This window comes from Platichthys flesus, chromosome 3 (genome assembly GCF_949316205.1).
Source record: "Platichthys flesus chromosome 3, fPlaFle2.1, whole genome shotgun sequence".
Taxonomy (NCBI): domain Eukaryota; kingdom Metazoa; phylum Chordata; class Actinopteri; order Pleuronectiformes; family Pleuronectidae; genus Platichthys; species Platichthys flesus.
The window spans coordinates 25,251,772-25,274,504 of record NC_084947.1 but is presented as its reverse complement, the minus strand read 5'-3'; the positions used below and the strand labels follow the sequence as shown (position 1 = coordinate 25,274,504).

The 22,733-nt window shown below is 40.1% G+C and overlaps 2 protein-coding genes and 1 long non-coding RNA gene across 3 annotated transcripts; 2 read left to right on the top strand and 1 right to left on the bottom strand.

Moving 5' to 3' along the window:
* Positions 1–516: 516 nt before the first annotated feature.
* On the bottom strand, positions 517–4,844 carry LOC133950717 (uncharacterized). Its single transcript, XR_009920405.1, has 2 exons — positions 4,479–4,844; positions 517–2,542 (listed from the first exon to the last, which is right to left on the bottom strand). It is a non-coding gene; the product is annotated as an uncharacterized LOC133950717 (long non-coding RNA).
* A 262-nt stretch (positions 4,845–5,106) lies between these two features.
* Positions 5,107–18,423, top strand: LOC133934191 (uncharacterized). The gene is made up of 4 exons (XM_062381154.1): positions 5,107–5,126; positions 5,251–5,295; positions 11,773–18,003; positions 18,047–18,423. The coding sequence occupies exons 3-4, from the start codon at positions 11,823–11,825 to the stop codon at positions 18,421–18,423; spliced, it is 6,558 nt and encodes a 2,185-aa protein (XP_062237138.1). The 5' UTR covers positions 5,107–5,126; positions 5,251–5,295; positions 11,773–11,822.
* On the top strand, positions 18,380–21,573 carry LOC133950716 (uncharacterized). The gene is made up of 2 exons (XM_062384823.1): positions 18,380–19,704; positions 20,426–21,573. The coding sequence occupies exon 1, from the start codon at positions 18,528–18,530 to the stop codon at positions 19,695–19,697; it is 1,170 nt and encodes a 389-aa protein (XP_062240807.1). The 5' UTR covers positions 18,380–18,527; the 3' UTR covers positions 19,698–19,704; positions 20,426–21,573.
* Positions 21,574–22,733: the final 1,160 nt, after the last annotated feature.

Here is a 22,733-nt window from a genome sequence, read left to right as displayed (position 1 = left end):
ACCACTCCAGCATCCACCTGTAGATTCTGCGACTGGGGGCTTATAAATATTTGCTCATCACTCCCATTATATCTATGTTATCATATCTTGGGGAGTAATAAAGTCTGAGCCTAGACTCCATAACACCAACATGTTCTGCTGCTGCAATAAACATTTGAAACATGAACTTTCTGACAGACTGTCTGCTCATTCATATCTTCCATCTTCAATAAGCAGTGGGTCTAACACTGTCTCCTGATCTTTACAAAACAAGACACTTCTTGGGAATATCCCTGAGGACTGTATTTCATAATCTGCTGCAGATGTAGTTTCAACAAGATATTTAATTAACATGTAAGTACATGTTTGGAGTGCCTGTGCCTTTTTCTAACATGATAGAAAAGTCACCCAATAAACTAAATTCAACATAAACTTTTTACCTCAGTGACATAATGTGTTTTGAATAACTTAATTTCAGATTTACAATCAAAAGCAATAAACAAATTTCAGTAACTCACGTTCGAACATTTATCAATCATCAATCAATCAAATTTTATTTGTATAGCCCATATTCACAAATTACAATTCATCTCATAGGGCTTTAACAGGGTGTGACATCCTCTGTCCTTAACCCTCAGCAAGAGTAAGGAAAAACTACAAAAAAACCCTTTTAACAGGGTAAAAATATGTAGAAACCTCAGAGAGAGCCACATGTGAGGGATCCCTCTCCCAGGACGGACAGAAGTGCAATAGATGCCACGTGCAGGAGAACATCATCAATAATCAAAGTCTCTAGCAGCATTGATGAAGCACAGTCCATGCTCAGCAACCATCTAGACCACGATCCACCATCCAGACCAGACGCCACTTCAGTCCTCAGTCACCGTCCACCGCCGCCCACCAGGAGGACCCATCACAAGCCACCACTGCGGTCCTGGTCCACCGCCCGTGCCCAATGCCAACGCGACACAGGGTCCGCCACCAGCACCACGATCAGCCCACATGACTCAGAATCCGCCACACTGGATCCAACACCGCGACCCCCGGTGCGCGATCCACAAACCGTAATCCATGGTGCGGCCACAGAGGCCCTGGATCTGCGGGTGATAAAGCAAAGGGATTCCGGGGAAGGGGGATAGGGATGGAGAAGAGGAAGGAGCTGGAAAGAGAAGCTCCGTGTGTCATGTGTCATAAAATAGAACAAGTAACGTTCTGGCGCACTAATTAGCTCTAACTATAAGCTTTATCAAAAAGGAAGGTTTTGAGCCTACTTTTAAACGAACAGATGGTGACTGCCTCCCGAACTGAAAGTGGTAGATTATTCCACAGCCGAGGGGCTTGATGGCTAAAAGCTCTGGCTCCTACTCTACTTTTAGAGAATTTAGGGACGACAAGTAGGCTTGAATTCTGGGAGCGGAGTGCTCTAGTGGGTTTATAAGGTATTAACAGCTCTTTAAGGTATAAAGGCGCTATATTATTAAGGGCCTTGAAGGTGAGGAGGAGAATTTTAAATTCTATTCTAGATTTAACTGGAAGCCAGTGTAGCGATGCTAATATTGGAGAAATGTGCTCTCTTCTCTTTGTTCTCGTCAGGACAGGATTTATTGCAGCATTACAACAGATTTAGTATCTGGCGTCTAGGCTCTAACTTAATCACTCCCACATATTATTACACAGGAATGATGGGAGTGATGAGCAAATACTTGGAACCCCCCAGTTGGAGTCTACAGGTGGATGCTGGGGTGGTGGAGGGACTGAAGCAACTGGTGGCAATACTGCAGCAGCAGTGCGAGCAAGAGGGGTTGATGGAAAATGTCTCTATGGTTAAATAGACCACCTGGTAAGGTGGGTGTGTAATATAGATGGATGTTGAGAGTGAGGTATGTCACATGAAGCATGTAACATGATTGGCTCACTACCGATCGTGTTGCCTGCGATCGCTGGCAACACGATCGGTCGCCACATAAAAAGCTGCAGAGAGCAAGTAAAACTATGGAACTATCATTTGTCATCAACTTCATTGAACAAGTGCAGTGTTTGTTCTAAAACCTGCCTGTTTACAACAGGTTGGTGGTGATGCTGGTTGCAGCTTTTTATCTGCAGCTTAGGCTGCAGGTCTCAGTCCACAGAGCCCTGAAGTCACCGCTGCTGCACAAACAGCGTTTCACCTGTCTATTAAAAGTTCAGTGAAAGTCGTGATCAACAATATCACTTATGTTGATGATTCCAAGCCACCACTGCTACAGAAAACTGGTCCCCTCTTTATTTAAAGTTTATTAAAATTGTACGTATCCTGTGTCCAAATCGCACACAATTTGACACTGCATTTCCTTGAGCTCTTAACGATACACATGCACAGACATGCCCACAAGTGGGAAGACGATCAGATGAACCATTTGCGAGAAATGTTCACATACAGACACAGATTTGTGGAATTAGTAGATACATCTCCGAAACAGAAATGTTAAGGAGTTTGTGACCCTACCTCTGCCTTGCACACATTTTTCATGAGCTGGTGGAGATTCTCCAGTCAGTCTGACAAAAGATGCATGAGGATTCTCAGCTGACATGGAGAGGAGGAAATAATGGTAATGTCAGGTCAGCAGGAGCAACTTTCAAACTTACTTTCAAATGATGCAAAATATATGACACACCATTGGTAAGATTAATGGTTGGGAAATTAAAATAAGGAGCTGGGAAAGTCTTGTAAAATGTTGGGAGATGGAAACGTGGTGGGAGTGGCCCATGACACAGCTCTACAATGGAATGAGATTTAATCAATTAAAATAGCATAGTAAAAAAAATTTGATCAATAAGTGGTGAATGTTGATATTAAATTAAGTAATTGTTTGAGAGAGTCGTATAAATGCTTCTTTCTGAAAAAGTCTCAGAGAAAGATTCTTCAATGTTGCCCAGGTCACACTGATGATGGAATTTGGACATGTGGAATGTGGAATGTGGAATGTGTTTATGTCTTGTCTTGTCAAAGGGTTGATAACACCTGTTAAGATTTTGATGGGAAAATGCCTTAGGAGATGTGATAATGTTCACCCTCTGCTGCTCATGTAACAAATGATGACAGATCGGTGCAGATAAATACACAAAAGTTTAACAAGTCCAAACAGGACAAGAGAGAAGCTGCTGCTCCCACCATCTCAGAAAGAGAATAGCCGCTGTACCTCTATACATCCCTACACCTGTAAATATACATGTCGTAGCTGCTGATCACAGCCGTAGCGTTAAAATGGATGCAAGGACAATTACTATTTACTCTTTATTCTGAACTTAAACTAAACTTAAAATAAAATAGCCTCAGGAATGTGATAAGAGTCTGCACCTCAAGCCTGATCAACGCAGAGCTTAGGAAAAGAGGTGTGTCAGTGGAGGTCCAAAATGCTTGATTGCCTGAATACATATATAGAGACACAGAACTGTGATTTTTGCTCATTAATAGTGTTGGTATGGACTTTACTGGTACAGTGTTTGTACAAAAGTTAACCCTGTAACTCTTATTACACTGATTATACTTTAACTAAATAATTTTCTGCAGATCACAGGCTATTCTTGCACTTTACTCTAAAAAATAGGGCACTAAATTGTCAGAATATCAATATAAAATATATTAGTATCCTTACTATTATATTGATAGGAGCAGCATATAAGGAAGACAGCATATAAGGAAGAATAAGGTTTTTACAGTTAATTTAAAGATGTGTAAGTTGTGCAGTTTTCAACAAACTGATATGATGAACACATGATGGTATATGGCATCTCATCTTAAATTAATCACACAATAACTTATTGTAGTTCAAATGTGATCGCTCACTTGTCAAGTCAACCTGTCCGTCATTGTTACTTCAGCAATTTAAAATATTGTTGTGGAAATTTGCTGTCTAGCATCACTGTACAGAAAGAAGAATTAACCCCAGCACCCAGTTGCACAGATATAAGTCAATAGGAGGTTAAATTACCAAGTAAGGACATGAACTTTGAGGTTGCATCTGCTAAGTGCACAGAAAACAGTTAAAGAAAGTAATTTTTCCCACATTTCAAGACATAGAACCATATTGGAAGAAATGTCACATTTTTCCATCCCTATTTCGCAATCATAGCTTCCACCCTGTGACCCTCTGGGTCCGGAAGACTTTTACTTCTGTCACTACCCATCTTTATTAATTAAGTGTACAAAAGGGAAAAAATGATTCACAATTTCCCTTGCACACTCAATTTAAGACGTGGACGTCTCCATGGAACCGTGTTTCTTTCTCCAGCAAAACTAGGTAAAATGCAATCACTGTGTTACTTAAGAATTATTATAATCGTATTTGATTGTTTCGAGGATGGGTCAGATAAACATCAATAACAACAATAATCCAGATGCAATGACTACTACACCCGTTCCAAATAAACCATAAACATGTTATTTCCTATGACTGTTTGATTTTCTATTTCAAAAATCGCCTTAACAGTCATGAAAAATCTGATTTTCAACATCTCACCGGATATAAGAGACCAAAGAGAAGTCTTTGGATCCCTGTGAAGAAGGTCTGGAATCCCAGTCACTTGAGTCCTCTCATCTCTAAACTGTCATAGGCAGAGGCCCAAGAATTTTCTCTCCCGGGTGGAAAACCGCCGAAGACTTCTCTGGTCAAGTCGATCTTTCAAGGGATCCTGTTTGTGACGCCAAGTTTGTATTGGAAATTTACCTTAGGATGTGAAATAATGAGTTTCTCAGACCGGAGTTGTCTTTGAGTTTTGATTATTGGCTCTGCAGCGGGTTACACAGTCAACAACATGGCTCAGAGGGCGAACACAAGTAGTTAAAAAGGAAGGTTTGCTGCTGTCTAGCATCACTGTTACGTGAAGAGGAATCAACCCCAGAATTCCAGTTGCACAGATAAAGGTCAACAGGAGCGGAAATTATCAAGTAAGTTTATGAACTTGGAGGGTGCATCCGCTAAGTGCACAGAAAACAGTCAAAACAGCAGTAAGACATTATTCACGACAGTAAGACATTGATCAGTGGAATTTTCCATTACTCTATAAGTCCGACCCATGGACCCACCCCGTTAGGGTGTGGTCAACAGTATATAAGTCAGGTTAATTTGAACAGGTGGGTCTGAGACTCACACTTGTCTCTGGAGGAGGTATGAAGCTTACAGATGATTTTTTTTTTTCATTTCACTGTATCTTATTGTTTGTATGGTTTTATTGTCAGGACTATTTGTCTGACATAGCTGTGTCTGTTCTGTGTGCTTCTGTCTGACTCAGAAAGGCGGTCATGAGCTTCAGTGTCGGTTTCAAACTACATTGACCGTAAGTAAATGATTTTTTTCTGGATAATGTATTTTGAGCTGCATGCTTCCAAGTGAACTTATAACAAACTGTTTTGTTTACAAATTAATTGTTTTGTGTAATTACTGTGAATTATGTATTTGGACACTAGCCAAAACTTAGATGTCAAAGATAGATGTCATGTCATATGTCAGGGGATCATGGCGTTGAATTATTTGCAGCGCATATTTAGACAGGGTTGAGATGTAAACAATTAAATGCTTTGGATAAAAGCCCCTTACAGGACAGGTCTCAACAAGTACTGGCTAACGGTACAAATATCAGCAGCGCTGTGCTCATTCTAATAACTATCTTTCCAATTGTATCAGATCATGTCAGCCAAAATTTGAAATGAGCAGTGGTGTATAAAGTACTTGAAAGCCATACTTGAGTAAAAGTACAGATATCTCACCTGAAAGTGACTCCGGTAAAAGTAAAAGTCACCCGTCAGAAAATGACTTGAGTAAAAGTGTTAAAGTAGCTCATATTAAATGTACTTAGGTATCAATAGTATCTGGTGTTGAAATGTACTAAAGTATAAAAAGTAAAAGTACCCAAATTACGCTGCTTCAGCGTTGTACGTCTGTCTGGCTTGTGAAGACTCTGGTCATGTGCAGTGAGAGCATGAGTAGGCTGGTTGGTTTGTGACAGACAGACACGCCTACCAATTATTTCATTTGGTCAAAATGATTGGTTTTGTGAGGGCCACAGACACTAGCTTCTCTCTAAAATATTTTGTTATTTTATTTTAGCTATGACTGATATTTTCACACCATAAATTACTTTCACTGTCTATTTTAGCAACATTAAATAGCTTTACTCTTATATTCCAAGAAAATCTTGTAACATTACTGTCATATTTTACTACATTAAATACATTTACTTTGATCATTTAAGTAGATTAAATACTATTATTGCGATACATTAAAGAAACTTTTATGTCATTTAAAATATATTTTTTTAACTTTACAAGATTATTTCATGTCTTACTCTAGTTTCATTAAATAATTTTACTGTGATATTCTAACCACATGAAATACTTTTGCTGTTAATTTTTAACTACATAAACTACTTAAAGTGCTTTTACTGTCATACTGTAGCTATATTAAATACTTTCCTTTGATTGGTTAACTGCATCAAATGATTTAGCTTGATAAGCACATTAAACACTAATACTGTGGTACATCAAGTATTTAACTATCTACTATATGAAAACTATATCAAATATCTTGACTGTCTAAATGGAACTGCAAATAAATATTTTTACAGCTATCCTACTTGTAGGATACTTGCATATTTAATCATAGTCTGAGTATGATTTTTAAAGTAGTTATATTTTACTAAATAAAGGATTTTACTGAATAAAAGATGTCAGATAAAATGACGAAAACATAAAAGAAGGCGTGACTCTTGCCTTGGTCTATATTTTAACTGCAGTATCTATATCAAATGTGAAAAATAAATACAACTAGGGCTACGTTGGAGCACTGGCGGGCCTGAGCACCCGCACGTTGAAGCCTGTAGCGGTCAGTGGAGAGAGCGACCAATAGCACGTCACCGCGTTGCATGCGTTTGCAGCAAGGTTAAACGATTCACTTCCTGCGTCCGTCACGCAATGTCGATCCTTGCCTGCTAATTGCTCATTACGGTCCACGCTATCAAATAGGGAACATTTTATGTAAATCGAATGATAGTTGTAAAACAAAGCTTACCTCCTGTAGTAGGTGGCGCCATCACTATTATTATGCACAGATATAGATCTGTTCAAGTAGGCGCTCTGATGTACCGTGAGCAATTTTGTGTCAATTAGACAATGTTTCCACAACTTAATTTTCACACTGATCAGAAGCGGCACTATGACCCTGAACTAATATTAATATATGGAGCTGTTCACATGGCGAATCAGTAGGTGGCGCTATGATATTGAGGAAATATTGACAGCGAAGGATAGTCCTTCGCCGCAAATCATTGTTTACACAGTTTGAGGAAATGTCACAATTATGACCATGACTGAGCTCTTTTGGACTGTATATTCTAAAGCAACTAGGAGCAGTTCATCAAAGTGAAAAACATGTCACTTCCTGTATCCACCAGGGGGCGCTGTGATTTTGAGTCATAATTTCTGTGAAGATGTCTTCAGGCTGGGACTCTTGTCTTATATGTCTAGTTTAGACTCGATTGAACCCTGTATGTCCAAGATACAGAACCTCGTGTTTTGATGGCGTTTAATCAAACTTTGACACCACGGTCACACGGTGTGACGAAAAATAGATTTCAGTATCAGTTTTTTTCTCCATCTTGTTGTGATGACACTCATCTGAATTTGAAGTTGATCTGATGAAAGCCCTGGGACAATTATGTCATAGTAAAAATGTGGAATATGGCTAAAATGGCCACTAAATCCAAAATGGCGGGCTTCCTGTTTGGTCTAGCATGTGTCTCCAAGAGACTTATTTGTTTGTTATGTAAATACACATGCCCCAATTGATTTTTGTACATGTCGGCCAATCGTAGTGCCGGAGCTGCCCTATAGTGGGCGCTGGTCAGTTTTTTTAACACGCTCATTTCTTAAAACTATATGAATATCTTTGGGGGGGCTGGTGATACACACATGTAGTTTGAGTGAGATAGAACCATGAACACTGAAGTTACAGCAATTTTGTGTTTAACTCCGAGTTGATGAACTTTAATGCCACGCCATTAATAAGGCGTTTGACGAAAATTCACATTTAGCTTATGCCTTCATTATCAATGTCTTGAGACCCATTTGATACAGTTTGGCATGGTTGAGGTCAGTGGATGAGGAAGAATACAGCCAAGTGTAAGACAAGCAAAAAACATGACATTTCCTGTTTCCATCAGGGGCACTGTGATTTCAAGTCATAATTCCTGTGTAGATGTCATCAGGCCTGGACTCTTGTCTTACATGTCTAGTTTGAAGGTGATTGGACTGTGTATGTCTGAGATACAGAACATAGTGTATTGATGGCGTTTAATCAAATTTTGACGCCACGCCACGGTCACACGTTATGACAAAAAAATTATTTTTTATCTGAATTTGAAGTTGATCTGATGAAAGCCCTGGGACAAGTGTGTCAAAGTAAAAATGTGGAATATGGCCACTAAATCCATTTTCATAATGCTCCTTGAGGCTTTTTTCTATGATTAGTCACAATACACTTTTGTCTAGATTTTGGTGAAAATCGGTTATGTGGAAACCTAGGGGCTGTGTTCCAGGTGGCGCTGTTGAGCGATTTTGCCATGCCTATTTCCAAATACTCCAGAATACATACATTTTCACCACTTTCTAATTTACTGCTAATTTTTACAACCTTTTGAGCATTTAAAGCCCTCAAAAAGGCAATTCATTTGACAGAAAAAAATAAAATAATAATCATTACAATTTCAATAGGGCCTCTCACCATTCGGTGCTCGGGCCCGTACTATCTTCAATTTTATATGGACAAAAACATAGTAAATATTACCAACAAAGTGAACAATAACACTACACAAATTGTCAAGTCTTTTGTGTGAATCTCAGGGGTGGAGCTACTGTCTCATTTGCAACTATTTCAACCACTTCCTGGTAGCTTCAGCTGCCACTAAATTAAGCTTTTTGACTCCTTTTGGAAACATCATGGCAACAAAAACAGATTCAGGTAACAGCAGAAAAAAACGGATCTGGAAAACAGGCTTTACATTTTTTTTCAACATTAGTTATTTCCTCCAAACTTATGTTAAACTCTGTTATTTGCTGATCATTGGGCTTGGGAATTGTTAACCCCACCCCCAAAAAATGATTATGTCTGCCCCTAATATTCCATGTACATATTTTAATTACAGCGCTGGTCTAAATGATAGCACAATAATAGCTGGAGGCGGTTGTTGTCCTAGATCTGTATTCACTTTTAAGTCCATAACTACTTTGATATTTTTGAGTCCATAAAATCAATGCAAGCATATATTTTGTCAGCCCTATAACTTCCATATTGATGAATTTTCATTAATAAATGTAGCCTACTAAACATGCTTGTCATGTCAGTTGGATTCTTAAGATATTCTGACATAAAAGTTAAAATGTTGTTTATCAAACCTAAGTAGTAGGGGAGAGTGGGGTCATGTGAGACATGGGGTAATCTGAGACACCCCCTGTATCTAGGCAACGGTACAGATTTGTGGTCATGTGACCATTATGTTTTAAAGCCCCTCCCATTACCCCCTTGCCATGAAGGAGAAGTTGGTGCTGGTGCTGTGGTAGTTATGTTTTTTCACAAAAATGTGTTTCTTGCATGTAAAAGTAAATTTTCTTGCTTTGAACTTAATCGACTGTTGTGTCTAAACAAATTGATTCGGGTAGAAAAAATGATATCATACATGTTGGTGAACTTCCAACCTATAAAACCATGTGATTGATGCTAGCTGAAGATAAGCATGAATTGCTAAGATATGTTGTTTTTTCTAAAATGTTGGTTGTGGGGTAAAGTGAGACAAATGCTGTGGGGTAAAGTGAGCCATGAAGCACAAGTTAAGTTAAGTCTTAAACATATTTTAGTGTTATATTACATTACATATGTTTTATTTTTAATGCCATAAACATTGTAGAGAAGCCATCATGCCAAGAAACAACACCAGGAAGACAACCTGGGGCCGAACACCCCTCGCAGAGATGGAGAGTGCAGCCGCTGAGGTCATGCAAGTAAAGAAGTCCTTAAGAAAAGGGATTGAAATGTTGACAAGACAACCCTCAAAAGATTAATAAAGAAAAAAGAGAAAGGGGAAGTAAAATCAGTAGCCTGGGGTGCAGTAGCTGAGGTAATGAGAATATTCACAGATGAGATGGAGGAGGAGCTTGCCAAACACTTGAAACAACTAGCTGACCAGTTTCATGGCCTTGCTCCAGTTAAGTGCTGTGAACTGGCATTTGAATACGCAGAGAAAAACAATATCCCTGTCCCTGCCAATTGGAAAGAGAAACAATGTGCAGGTAAGCTAGGGTGTGTGATCACATGAATCATCATGTGCTTAATTGACCAATCTCCATGATTCTGTTACTAGTCCGATATTAGTTTTCGAATGTGTGGTTGTCAATCTAGCTATCAGAATTTAAACTATTACAACATGTTTTATTTTGGTAGTTTAAAAAGTAAGTGGATCACTTTACCCCATTGATTTCTCTGGTCTGTCACTTTACCCCTTAGCTGGGGTAAAGTGAGACACAAGACCACTTTTTAAAAAACAATCATATTTTCACTGCCCTTTGTCCTGAAGACATTCTGATCATTTCCATTGCTAGGAAACATCCTGAATAATGGGAAATGTGTAATTTTTTCTGATATATCATTTAGCTTGCCTAGAGGGAACCAAATGTAAAACATGTCTCACATTACCCTGCTCTCCCCTACAAGTGATATCCATAAAAGCAGATGACATGAATTCAAAGTGAGAGGACTGGAAAGAGACTTATAATATACATTGAGTCACTGCTACCATCTACTGGTGCAATTGGGTGAGCCGGTGAAGAGGACAATGTGAGCTTGACACTCAGTTTATAAAGATTTACTAATCATAGTAGTACCGATGTTTCTTTGTTGTATGAACGCTAACTAGTCCTCAGGGGTGACACTGAAACTAGCCTTGGACATAACTTTGTCTCTGTTGGCAGTGGAAACTGTATCTGTTTTTATTTCTGTGACATTTGAAAATGGCGTGTCTGTTAGCAATAACCCTAAAGGAATGGAATCTCTTGGCTGGATTACAAATGGAGAAATTCGTGTAAATGAACGCAATACCTGATTTAATCCTGTTTGGAATGGGCTGTGTTCTTGGTCTGGTCCTCTTCATTAGTGAGTCCTCCTCAAACATTATCCTGAAAAAAAACACCAACAATTAACCAAGACCAAAACAAATCTTACTGTATGAAGTTGCTTTTCCATACCATATCTCAGGGGTTCAAGACCCTTTGTGCTTTAAACTAACATATTATTGTTCACAAATTGGGAAGGATACTGCGCAATTATAGTGAGAGAACAAACACACAGGTGCAGTTAAAAGCCAGTCCTGGCTGGATTTTTCACCAAGTGAGCAATCTTTCTGACATTTTCTATAATTCAGAGAAGCTTTTGTGAAATAGCCTTGCATTTGCTACAAACAACTGGCCAGTATGGAGCTTGAACCCATGACCTTGGCATGTGCATTGGTCACCTGTTTATAAAATTTGTATTGAAATGAAACATACTGTGTATGAATGAATTCGACACTGACGTTTCCTAGGACAATAACAACACACATACCAAATGTGAAGTTGATAAGATGAATGGTTTGTGCGATACACATTCCACATTCAGACAGACAGGCAGACCTTTGGAAGGTAGATAATAATGTCATTAAGTTCAATATTATACAAAAAGTTGCTGGGAGTCATTAAATCGTATGTGTTTGTGTATTTCTTTTATCTTTCAGGAATTATCTGGTCACACTTCATTGCAAAGCGACTGAGAAATTAATTAAAAATGGGGAACGTACCATCAGAGAGTAATATGGGCAACAGCCTGAGATGCATTGTATGTGATAAAGTCTTGCCTCCGTGCCATTCTTTCAACGATTTGTACCAAACTACTATCCATGGCCAACATGTTCATGTCTTCAATGGAGGCGAATACTACAGACAAGTCGGTTACAATAATCAATACCAATGCCAACATTGTTTTTATAAGCCAATCAGAGATGAGGAACAAAGGAAGAGAGAGGAGGAGAGGAGGAGAGAAGAAGAGAGAAAGAGAGAGGAGCAGAGAAAAGAAGAGGAGAGAAAGAGGGAGCATCAGAGACAAGAAGAGGAGAAGAAGAGAAAAGCTCAAGAGGCTGAAAAAAGGAGACAAGAAGAATTGAATCAAAGGCTTGAGGAATCACAAAGGCAAGCAGAAGAGCATGAACAGAGCACCATGAAAGAGGAACTTGTGACCAAGCAACGCGTTCTAATAACCCATCTGGATGAATTTGAAGCAAAGAACGAATCTGATTATGATGATCTTCTGGAAACTCTTTCATCAAAATGCAGCATCCCAGTTTCAAACCTCAGTCTGGTTCAGCTGAGTGCTGACCAGCTGGGCAGCATCCTGTCAGCCCTGGACAAACTCCTGTTTGATGAATGGATCAGTGCTCCTCCATCTCTGAGCACTCTGCAGCATGCCCAGGTGTTAATCACAGAGCTGTGTGCCCTGTCCCTGGAGATATCTGAGGGAGTTTCCCTGAAGGGCATCTCCAATCATGTGCAGTCCGTGTTGAGCCACATCAGCCAATCAGCATGCAATGTCTCTGAGAGTTTCCTGCTGACTCAAGCCCTGTACCTGAACATGATGCACTTCTTCACTGACCCTGGCAGCTGTGATGCAGCTCTCATAGCTAAACAATGGGCTGAGGAGGACCTCACAGCTGAAGATCTCTTTCTTATAGAATTCTTGGGCACACTCACAACATCACTACAGAGTGCAGTTGGAAGAGCCTCCACGTTCATTTTGAAGATGGAGATCCAGTGCTTGGAGCTTCTCCTGTCCACACTCACACATTTAAATAGCAAGGAGAGACATGTAGGATCCACTGAAATACTCCTCAGAATTGTGCAAACAAACAAATGGACACCAACTGAGGCAGTGACTCTGCTCAAAGTGCTGTCAGAGAAATATAAAGAGGATGCTCCCATCACTAAAGTGCTCACATTAGTACAAGTGTATGACCTATCACCAGAGTGGACAGATGACTCTGGACACTCCCTCACCCAAGCTCTGGAAGTCCTTGGCCCTGAGAGATTCCTACTTGACTTCTGTAAGACTCTCAGAAAACAAGATGAGAGCACTCTAGATTCAGCTCTAGCAGAATTAAAAACACTCAATAACTTAGATGATTCTGTTGTCACCATGATGAAAAACATTACCAACGGTGTCCTAAAATATTCAGAAAATGCACCAAAAGGTGAACCTTTTATGAGAGATTCCTTCAAAAGTGGAAACCTGAATTCAAATGAAATCCAAAATTCACTCTCTCAGTTGTGCAAAGCAGTGTCTGACACCAAAGGCTGGTGGCCAACAGTGCTGCAGATGCTGAGGTGGTGTGTGCTGGTGCTGACTGAGAAGACCGCAACACATAGATTGATTGGTGTGGAGTTGGACCCATGTGTCACAGCCATGTTTGCAGCCACAAAAGTACTCATGGGAAAGAAAGTTGACATTGTGTTGAGCTCTAACATTTACTCACTCAATCAAACTAAAGAGTGGTCTGACTTCTACAAGCACCTGGGGATTTCACTCAACACAAACTTGAGGAAAGATAACACATCATTGATGGTTGTCTATGAAGCCGACATTGTGTATGGTACAATGGATGACTTTGTGTCTGATTACCTTCAATGTGGCTTGAAGGGAATGGACGTGGGGAGCCCTCTCCTTAGTCGAGGATTTATCATTGAAGACAGATGCCTCAGTGCTTCCTATAATCTGGAACTCTCAGTGCTCAAGGAAAATGATGCTTTGGTGTTTGCTGCAGATACTCTGAAAAGCCTTATGGGTATTTTTTACAGTGAGGAGATGGAACTGAGAGACAGATTTATCAAGGGTCTTTTTCAAGTCCTCCATTCTAACCTTAACAAACGCACAGATGAAGACAGTAAAGTCATAGCCATTTCACAGAAATGCACTGGAAAAGATCTGCCTTCCAATAAGGTCTACGTCCTGTCCATTCTTGAGAAACTTCTCCAAGAGTTTAGTGGAAAAACAGAATGTGAGAAACAAGGGGCTTCCCTGGTTGGCAACTTGTGTTTGGAGATTCTTTTTTTCCATGCAGGGCAATTCCAGATGGTGTCAAATCTTACAGCACAAAAAAGATGGTCACCAGAGGAGGTTATAGCCCTCCTTGTGACATTAACTGACCACCATCATGATAAAGACAGTATTTCTATCGTGAAGATTTTACATCTGATAGAAACATATCAAGTGTCTTCTAAGTGGACAAATGAGAAGAATCAGTCTCTCCTTGAGCTCTTGAGCATGCTTGATACTAAGAAAGTGATGGAGCATTTGGATAGATGCTTTGAAGAGGAAGAAATAAAAAGCCTTGATACTCTTTTTGATGAAATTCGGCAGATGAAAAACATTGATGAAAAAACCCTGGAGAAGTCTTATTCTATAGTAAAGTGGGTTGAAAACATGATTAAATCGGGTGAAATCAAAAAACACACTAATCTAAAGCAAGCTAAGAAGCTGAGTCATAGCATAAACACAGAAGATGTGCAGGAGATTCTAGCAGTCTTATGCAATGCTGTACACATGTGCATTGCTGAAGAAAAGTGGTGGCCCAGAGCCACTCAGTTGACAAGCTGGTGCTTCTTGGCTTTGTCTGACACTGGAAAGCTTCTGGAGATGGGAACTGGAGAGGGGAAGTCATGCGTCATAGCAATGTTTGCAGCGCTGCGTGTACTCCGGGGCGAAAAGGTTGATGTGGTGTCCAGCTCATCTGTGTTATGTCAAAGAGATGCAGAAGAATGGAACAACTTCTACAAGTACTTTGACATCACGGCTGACACAAACACAAACAAGACTAAAGATGAGGATAGAAAAAAATGTTACCAGAAGGACGTTGTCTATGGAACTATTGAAACCTTTGCTGCAGATCACCTTCGCCAGATATTTGAGATGAAGGATGTGAGAACAGATCGCAGCTATCAGTGTATCATCATCGATGAAGTGGACTCACTGCTGTTGGATCAGGGAGTGCAGCTGACATATCTCTCCAGCCCCATGGTCTCCATGCAGCACCTGAATGTTATCCTGGCCATGATCTGGGGCCATGCCAGCCAGTATGGCTTCTTGTCCACAGGACACATCACATTCGTACAGGGTCCCCCTTGTTCATTCTATAAGAGCATATTTGACTCAATTGACATGGATGGAATAGATGACCCCATGGACGTTTTACATATAGCTGAAGAGTCAGGGATTGTGCCTGAGGGATTTACAAAGGAAATGTACAATAGCGAAAAAGACAAACTTTTCAGGAAACTTAAAACTGTGAGTCAGGATGGCGTGATCGATTTTTTCCAAAAGATTGAGCAGTATGTCCCCTATGGTTTCACTGTGTACACGTTAGATGATAAAGGATTGCTCTCTCTTAGAAAGGCCACACCGTACAACAATCCAGACATTCCAGAACTTACATTTCTTGTTTTGGATGATGGCTTGTGTTCTGCTCTCTATGATTCTGAGGTAGTTCTCGCAAATCCCATCACAGAATTCATCTTAGAAAAGATTCAGTACACTCCATGCACAAACAATACCGGGAAAATCAGCATCCCTGGATTTTTGAAAAATCTGATTGAGACTAAATTGCCGGTTTGGGTTCAGAATGCCTTTCTGGCAAAGAGACTGAGGGAAGGACAAGAGTATGTTGTGGAAAATGACTGTGTCTGTCCCGTTGACTACAGATCTACAGGTATTGTGGAACTAAGTAAGAAATGGGGTGATGGCCTGCAGCAGTTTGTTGAGATCAAACATCAAATCAAAATGAGCACGATTTCCACAGTGACAAACTTTATCTCTAACCTTTCCTTTTTTGAAAAATACAATGGGAAAATATATGGGACCACAGGGACACTGGGGAGTGAAACCGACATGCAGTTTTTGCAGGATCTATATCCCAATCTCTCAGCCTGTAAAATGCCAACTTTCAACCGGAGGAAATTATTTGAGGTCAAGGGCAGTCTGGAGACTTCAGCTGAAGAGTGGCAATCTAAAATTACCAATGTGGTTAAGGACCAAGTTTGCCCAAATTCATACAGAGAGGGGAGAGCAGCCTTGGTGATCTGTGAAACTATTTCCAAAGCCAAAGAGCTCTATGAAGCGCTAAAAAGTGTCATCCCAGGTCAAATCATTCTCTACAGCCGGAGTGACAAAGACAGTTTGAGCAAAATAGATAAGAAACTGGATCCTGGGGATGTCATTGTTGCAACAAACCTGGCTGGACGTGGCACCAACATCAAAGTGTCTAAAAAGGTGAACAAAAATGGAGGATTATTTGTGGTCCTCTCCTTCCTTTCTGAGAACACAAGAGTGGAACTTCAGGCATTTGGCCGAACTGCACGTAAGGGTAAACCTGGATCTGCACAGATAATCATGACCACTGATCATGTACAGGAGTCCCTCAAGACAGTGTCTTCTCTGGAGGAGGCAAAGGAAACAAGAAATAGACTGGCAGCAGAAAGGACAAATTACATGATGGATGATGTTACTGAGATGAAACTGCGGGAGGACCTTTTCGCAGAGTACTGCAAGACCCTCCACGGAATTTACAGGAACACCGATGGAGATGAGCAAAGAGTTGTTGTTGCCGTCATGAATGAGTTCTGGGGGATTTGGTTACAAACTAAATCAGAGGAAATTGACAACTTAAAAAGAAATGAATTGGAAAAGAGCTTGAAAGCTGATTTGTCCCTGGCACAAAGTCAGTCTCAAAGTCAGACTTCACCATGCTCCAGCATTTACCACTACATCAAGTTTGGGAATCTCGCACTGGGAGAAAAAAAATGGGATGTCAGCATGAAGCTATTTGAAAAAGCAATGGGACAAGATGAAAGTTGGGCAGCCATAGCTTTTTACAATCATGCATACTGCTCTATAAAACAGCAGAAGGGAGATTACCTGACTACGGCCAGCAATGATCTCAACAAAGCACAGGAGTCGCTGAAGTACCTCAGTGAGGAATGCTTGGTCTGCCTGCAGTTTGTAAAAATAGCCTCTGCTCAATTAAAAAGCAGTGAACAACCAACCAGCCTTGAGAAACAGTTAACAACCAAGTGCAACTTGTTCAGCTACTTTGATAAAAACATTTGTGAGGCTATCGAGAAGCTGAAGGAAATAAAAGACAAAGGAAGGGATGCAACAACCAAGAAATTACCCATGTTCTCCCTGGTGTCAAGCACAGATGAAGATCTCCAAATAGAGGCCTACAATCTGTACAGTAAAGGTCTGGAATATGTGTTTTCCGTGGAAGAGCAGCCTCGGTTCCCATGGGAAGCTCTGCTGGTGTTCTGTCTCGGAATTCTGCAGATCGTTGGAGGGGCACTGCTCACTGCCTTTACGTGTGGAGCATTAGCTCAAGTCGGCATTGGGCTGATCGTTGAAGGAGTATCAGACTGCATCACTGGCATTGAGTCCATGATTACAGGAGAATTCAGTTGGCAATCATGGGCTATAGAAAAAGCAATATCTATTGGTATTTCTCTCATTGGGTTTGGGGTTGGAAAGCTGGTTACAAAGGGCTTCAAAGCTGCTAAAATGTTGGTCAAGGCAGTAGGAAAAAAACTTAAGGCATTACCAAAGTTTTTCACCAAACAGGTTAAAGAAGGCCTTAGCGTTGTTACAAAGACAAACATGAAGAATGCAGTGAAACAAACAGCAAAGAAAATGGCAGAAGAAATCATTAGCTATGCATTTGGGAAGGCAGAAGATGCTGTATTGCAAGAAATATTGAAAGGCATTAAGAATCAGTTGACAAAGGATATTGCAAATGATGTAAAAACCAACATGGAAAAGGATCCTTTGGCTGGATTGGTAGACTCCATTTTGCTCTCTCACCTTGAGGATAAAAAACAAATGTCTGATCTCCTGCAGGATAAGAACAGAAAGAGCAAACTTCTGGGTATTTTCACTGCAGGATAAGAACAGAAAGAGCAAACTTCTGGGTATTTTCAAGCAGATAAGCGAAACAGCCTTAGAGCCATTCTACGCTGACCTCGAATGGCAGAACAAGCTGAACTCAAACATCGCCACAGTGATTGACAGTGCAGCATCAGAGGCCAAAGGCAAAACACTTGCAGTTCTGAGAGTAATTCAAGGCATTCACATGGCCTCACTGGCAGCAGAAGCCACCAGTGCAGTGCTGAGCCTTTCAAGCCAGTTTTTCTCCAACCTTCACAAAGAGCTGAATACATTTAAAGAGAATAACAACTTGATAGAGAAAGTGAAACAAAATGATCTGTCTGCTTCAGAAATGAAGATCCTGAAAGACTTCAAGCAGGAGAAGTGTTCCACCAAAAGTTCTCTAGTCACTTTGTTTCAAAGGCTGTAGGCCAAGTGAATAATGTCATAGGTGATTATGTAAGAACTGGCTTGAAGAGTGAAAAAACAGAGGACAAACTCAGGGCTGGACAAAACAACAGATACATCTCACACATGTCAGTAGACATGAATTCTAAACGTAAACAGGACAGAGAGTCTGGTAAACGCTCAGAGTCTCATGCTGAAAAGATCAAGGACTCCTCGGCAGCCACTACTATTCTTGATATCAGAGTCCTATCAGAAACCACTGGCACTAAGGTTGTCATCCTAACACAAGACAGCCATGGCAAGCTTACCAAAATGCAGGAGCTGAGCCCGAGCACCAAATCTGCCAGTCAAACGGTGACACTGATTTACACACCAAAAGGTTCACAACACCCAGACGGCCATTATGATGTGTCAATCAATAACAAGACTGTGAAAGTAACCACCAAAGAAAAGAGCAGCCTGTTTCACGCTTTGGCACAAGGCTTGAAACCAAAGGCCACAAAAGAAGAGATTGCCTTGGAAGCAGGCCGTCTCCGATCTTTGGAGGCCGACACCCTAGTGAAGCACTCAGATCAATGGGAGCCTTTCCTCAAGTACAAAGAGAGGACGGATGAAATCAGAGGAGGAGACTGGTATATGGCAAAGGAAGCTGGACTAAAAGAGACAGTAAAAGAAAACAAAAAGGTGATCAAGGATGGAAAAGTGAAAAAGTACAACGACTGGGTAAAAAATGTAAACAGCAAGCCAAGCACTGGACAGTTCATCAAAGCAGCTCACCAACCACCAGTGAGTAGTATATCGCAAGCTGGGAAATTGAATCAGAATAGCAAGTTAACCAAAGCCATGCTTGAAGTGGTAACAAAGTCAACTGCTGATGTGGAAAATGACAAAGGCCTTGGACTTCCAACTATTTATGTACCAACAGAAATACAACGTGAGTTTCCCAGTACAACAACAAAACAATTCAGGGAATTATTGGCTCGCACAATCAGCCAGGATAATGTTGTGAGTGCCCTAAAACTGACCATTCTAGGTGCAATGCCCAGATTCAAGTTCAATAGTGCCAAGAACTACAGAGACTTTCGGAACAACCGAGTGAGTAAAACCAGGCTTGCCATTTTCGAAAAAAACTTTGAGCAACACTCTAAAGATTTGGTCAACAAATGGTTCAACCATCTTCAAGACAAGGGTGTCATGACAAAGGCTGATCTTGACACCCTTACTGCATGGATCAACAAAAAGGGCTATGAGAATCCAACCGACCCACACAGGAAGCAAGTCTCCAACCTCCTCTAATGCAAAGGTAATATACAATTGAATGTAGAGTGTTTGATAAGGGAGTCTGGTTGGATGGTAAATGTAAAAGAGGCACGTGTTCAAAGAGCAGCTTTGCATCCCATGCTGCAGCCATACCTGATCAGATCATACATTTTAACTTAACTTTTAAATGTCACCTTGACTGACCAGGCATCTGAGTGTCAGCTGAGCATGTGCTCACTTAATTTCCTTCAAACAGCATCAGCAACACCCTATCTGCATTGCACCAAATCATAAAGGATAGTTACCATGTGGAGCAAGGAGCAGTGTTTAGTCAGATTGATCTTATTTATTCCAAGACAATATAACCTTTTCAAATATGATCTCTTCTTTGTCTATCCGTTGCTCTAGGCTAATATAAGATCAATATGAGATTTAGACTATTTCCTCGTACTTGTATGTATGTAGCTCCTGAGAAATGGTCTTCTTCTTGTCTCAACCTGATCCTTATTCCATATCTTTAATGATCCGACTTTTGTCTCCCCCCTCTATTCTTTATTTGTGTCAGTGATTTATTTACCAAGATAAAAATTAGGGATAATCTCGGGCAGCAAAATGTTCCTTTATTTTTTTTGTATTTACTAAAGATCTTTACTTTGTTTTTGTTTATTCACCACAACGTACACACAAGAGAAGACTTACAGTGAATGGTATGTTATGGTTAGCAGTTGATCTAAGTGAAAAATGTACTTGTGTTCTTTTTACAGTGGGATATTGACACCTGACAATATGGTGCTCAAAGAAGTCAGGAAAACTACAGAGGTCTACATACTTGTCATGACGTTCGTGTAGACACCTGTCGGTATTCATTTTAAGAATTGTTTTATGGGGATTTGGTAAATTTATACTGTTTGGGATTTAAAGATATATCTTATCATACATTGGAATTTAGTATTCAAATAAAAATAGAAGAGTTGCAACTTGCTACATAACCCAAAGATTACAGCAAGCATATGTTATCCTATGTATTTCACATGTGTTTTAGAAAACCTGTTTTAAAGTAAGTCTGAAAAAGTGAATTCCATGGTAAAATATTTTGTCTGCCATTGGTTATTCAGATCTCTACAACAATCATACATGCCATCAAGAAATCTAAATTTGTAATCAGAGAAATCCTAAATGCTGTTCTGCGATGGGATAAGTGTATTTCAGGCTAAGTTGTGTTTATTGTTGCTTATGTCACATTTAAAATGGGATTTTCTAGCCTTTTAACTTTGATTGTATTAACTTTAAAATTGAAACACAAGAGATACTCTGATGCTTTCTGTAGTAACCACATGATTGATACACAATGTTGTTAAACTAAAGAGCATTAATCTATTCCAATGTGATCCTCAACTATAAATTAATTTTTTCTCTTTATTTTACTTCATTTTATTTGAATGTGTTTATTTTGGGGTTTGGGTGAAGGTGTGGTGTGGGTGTGGTTGTTGAACTGTCAGTATGTGTTTTTCAGACATATGGTATATATACACTGTCTGACATTTATCATACCTCGATATAATCTTCAGCTGTTTTACACAATGAAGAATTTGTTGATGTTCATTATGGTTTTCAAAACTTAATAACAAAGTTTGTGAAATTGTAATACTAGAAGACTCAATGTCAGTCATGATCCCATAAACTCTGATCCACTGGACTGACTAGTTTAACTCTCTACAATGTCACTTAAACTAATTTCTGATCTTCCTGTGCACGTATATTTGAGATTTATAGGGTACTGTATACCTGACATTCTAATCCCAACCCTTAATCTGCACTGTCTATTCCTTTATAGGATGTTCAGTCGTACATTCTTTGGCTTATCGGGGGCTGTGTGAAAATCTAAAAATAAATAAAATTATCCACAACATAAGTATTGGTGTTTATTTCAACAAAGGTTCCATCTGTACAGCTGCTTGAGGCAATCTGAAATAAAATGACCTGTCTTATAGAATTCCAAATATAGTAATTTGCATTATACATACCATGAAAAATTACTCTACCACAAACCCATGAAATGGCTGATTATGAATAGAACATTACCCATGATAGAACTCTAACACAATCAAATAAAATGAGGTACAAAAATAGAATGCAACAGTATAAATGTTTAAGCACAACGCATCTAAGATTGTTGAAGGTGCAGTGGTTCAACTTTGTAGTCAACTTAAAACAACCCTGTGTGTCCCTATACAGAGGCCTTGTGCTTATCTGTGAGACACAAGCTGATCAGCCAGTCCTCAATGTCCTGAAAAATAAGAAGCCTCTACACTGGACCCAATTTTGGACTCCAGATGGCAGTAGAGGACATGAAATAATACAGCTTCAGTCCCTTCATTCACTCGTCTGTCACAGCAGCAGAGAAGAAAGTATCTTAGCGGAACACAGAATTTGACCTTCAAGGAATTTTTCTGAAACATTTATAAAAGTGTTTCAAACTATCGGAGTTTGTTGGGCTAACATAAAATACATGGAAAGTTGACCAGAATTCTGGGTTGCCAATGAGATGAAATCACAGCTGTGGAAACATTCATTCATCTAACCACCCATTTTTCCATTCAACCATCCACCCCATACTGCTCTCTGAGCGTATAGGTCACAGAGAGACCTTCCCCTCATCCTTTGGTGTGGTGGTGGGATGTGGACCCCCAGGCAGATGGTTTGAGGAAAGATCTGCATGTTTGTTGTGTGTGTGTGTTTCATCCATCCCCTCCTCCACCCTCCCAAGTGGGTAATCAATTAAATGCATCCTAACCACCACCATCCCCCTGTCGCCACCCCTTCAAGCCATCCATTGAGTAAGCAGATCCTTGTGAGCAGATGCAGGCCTACGGATATGACTCAGTCTGGATGTTTTGCATTTTCCAGAGGGGGGGCTTGAGCTGTGCTTTGGAGGAGGTAGGGGTAGATTGACCCAAGGATCTCAGCGCACACACAGAGTGAATATATCTACATCTCTGTATGTGCTGAGCAACTTGGGGAAGCCTCTTAAAGTGCGTAAGCAATCATTTGGCATTGGACTGGTCCTTGACT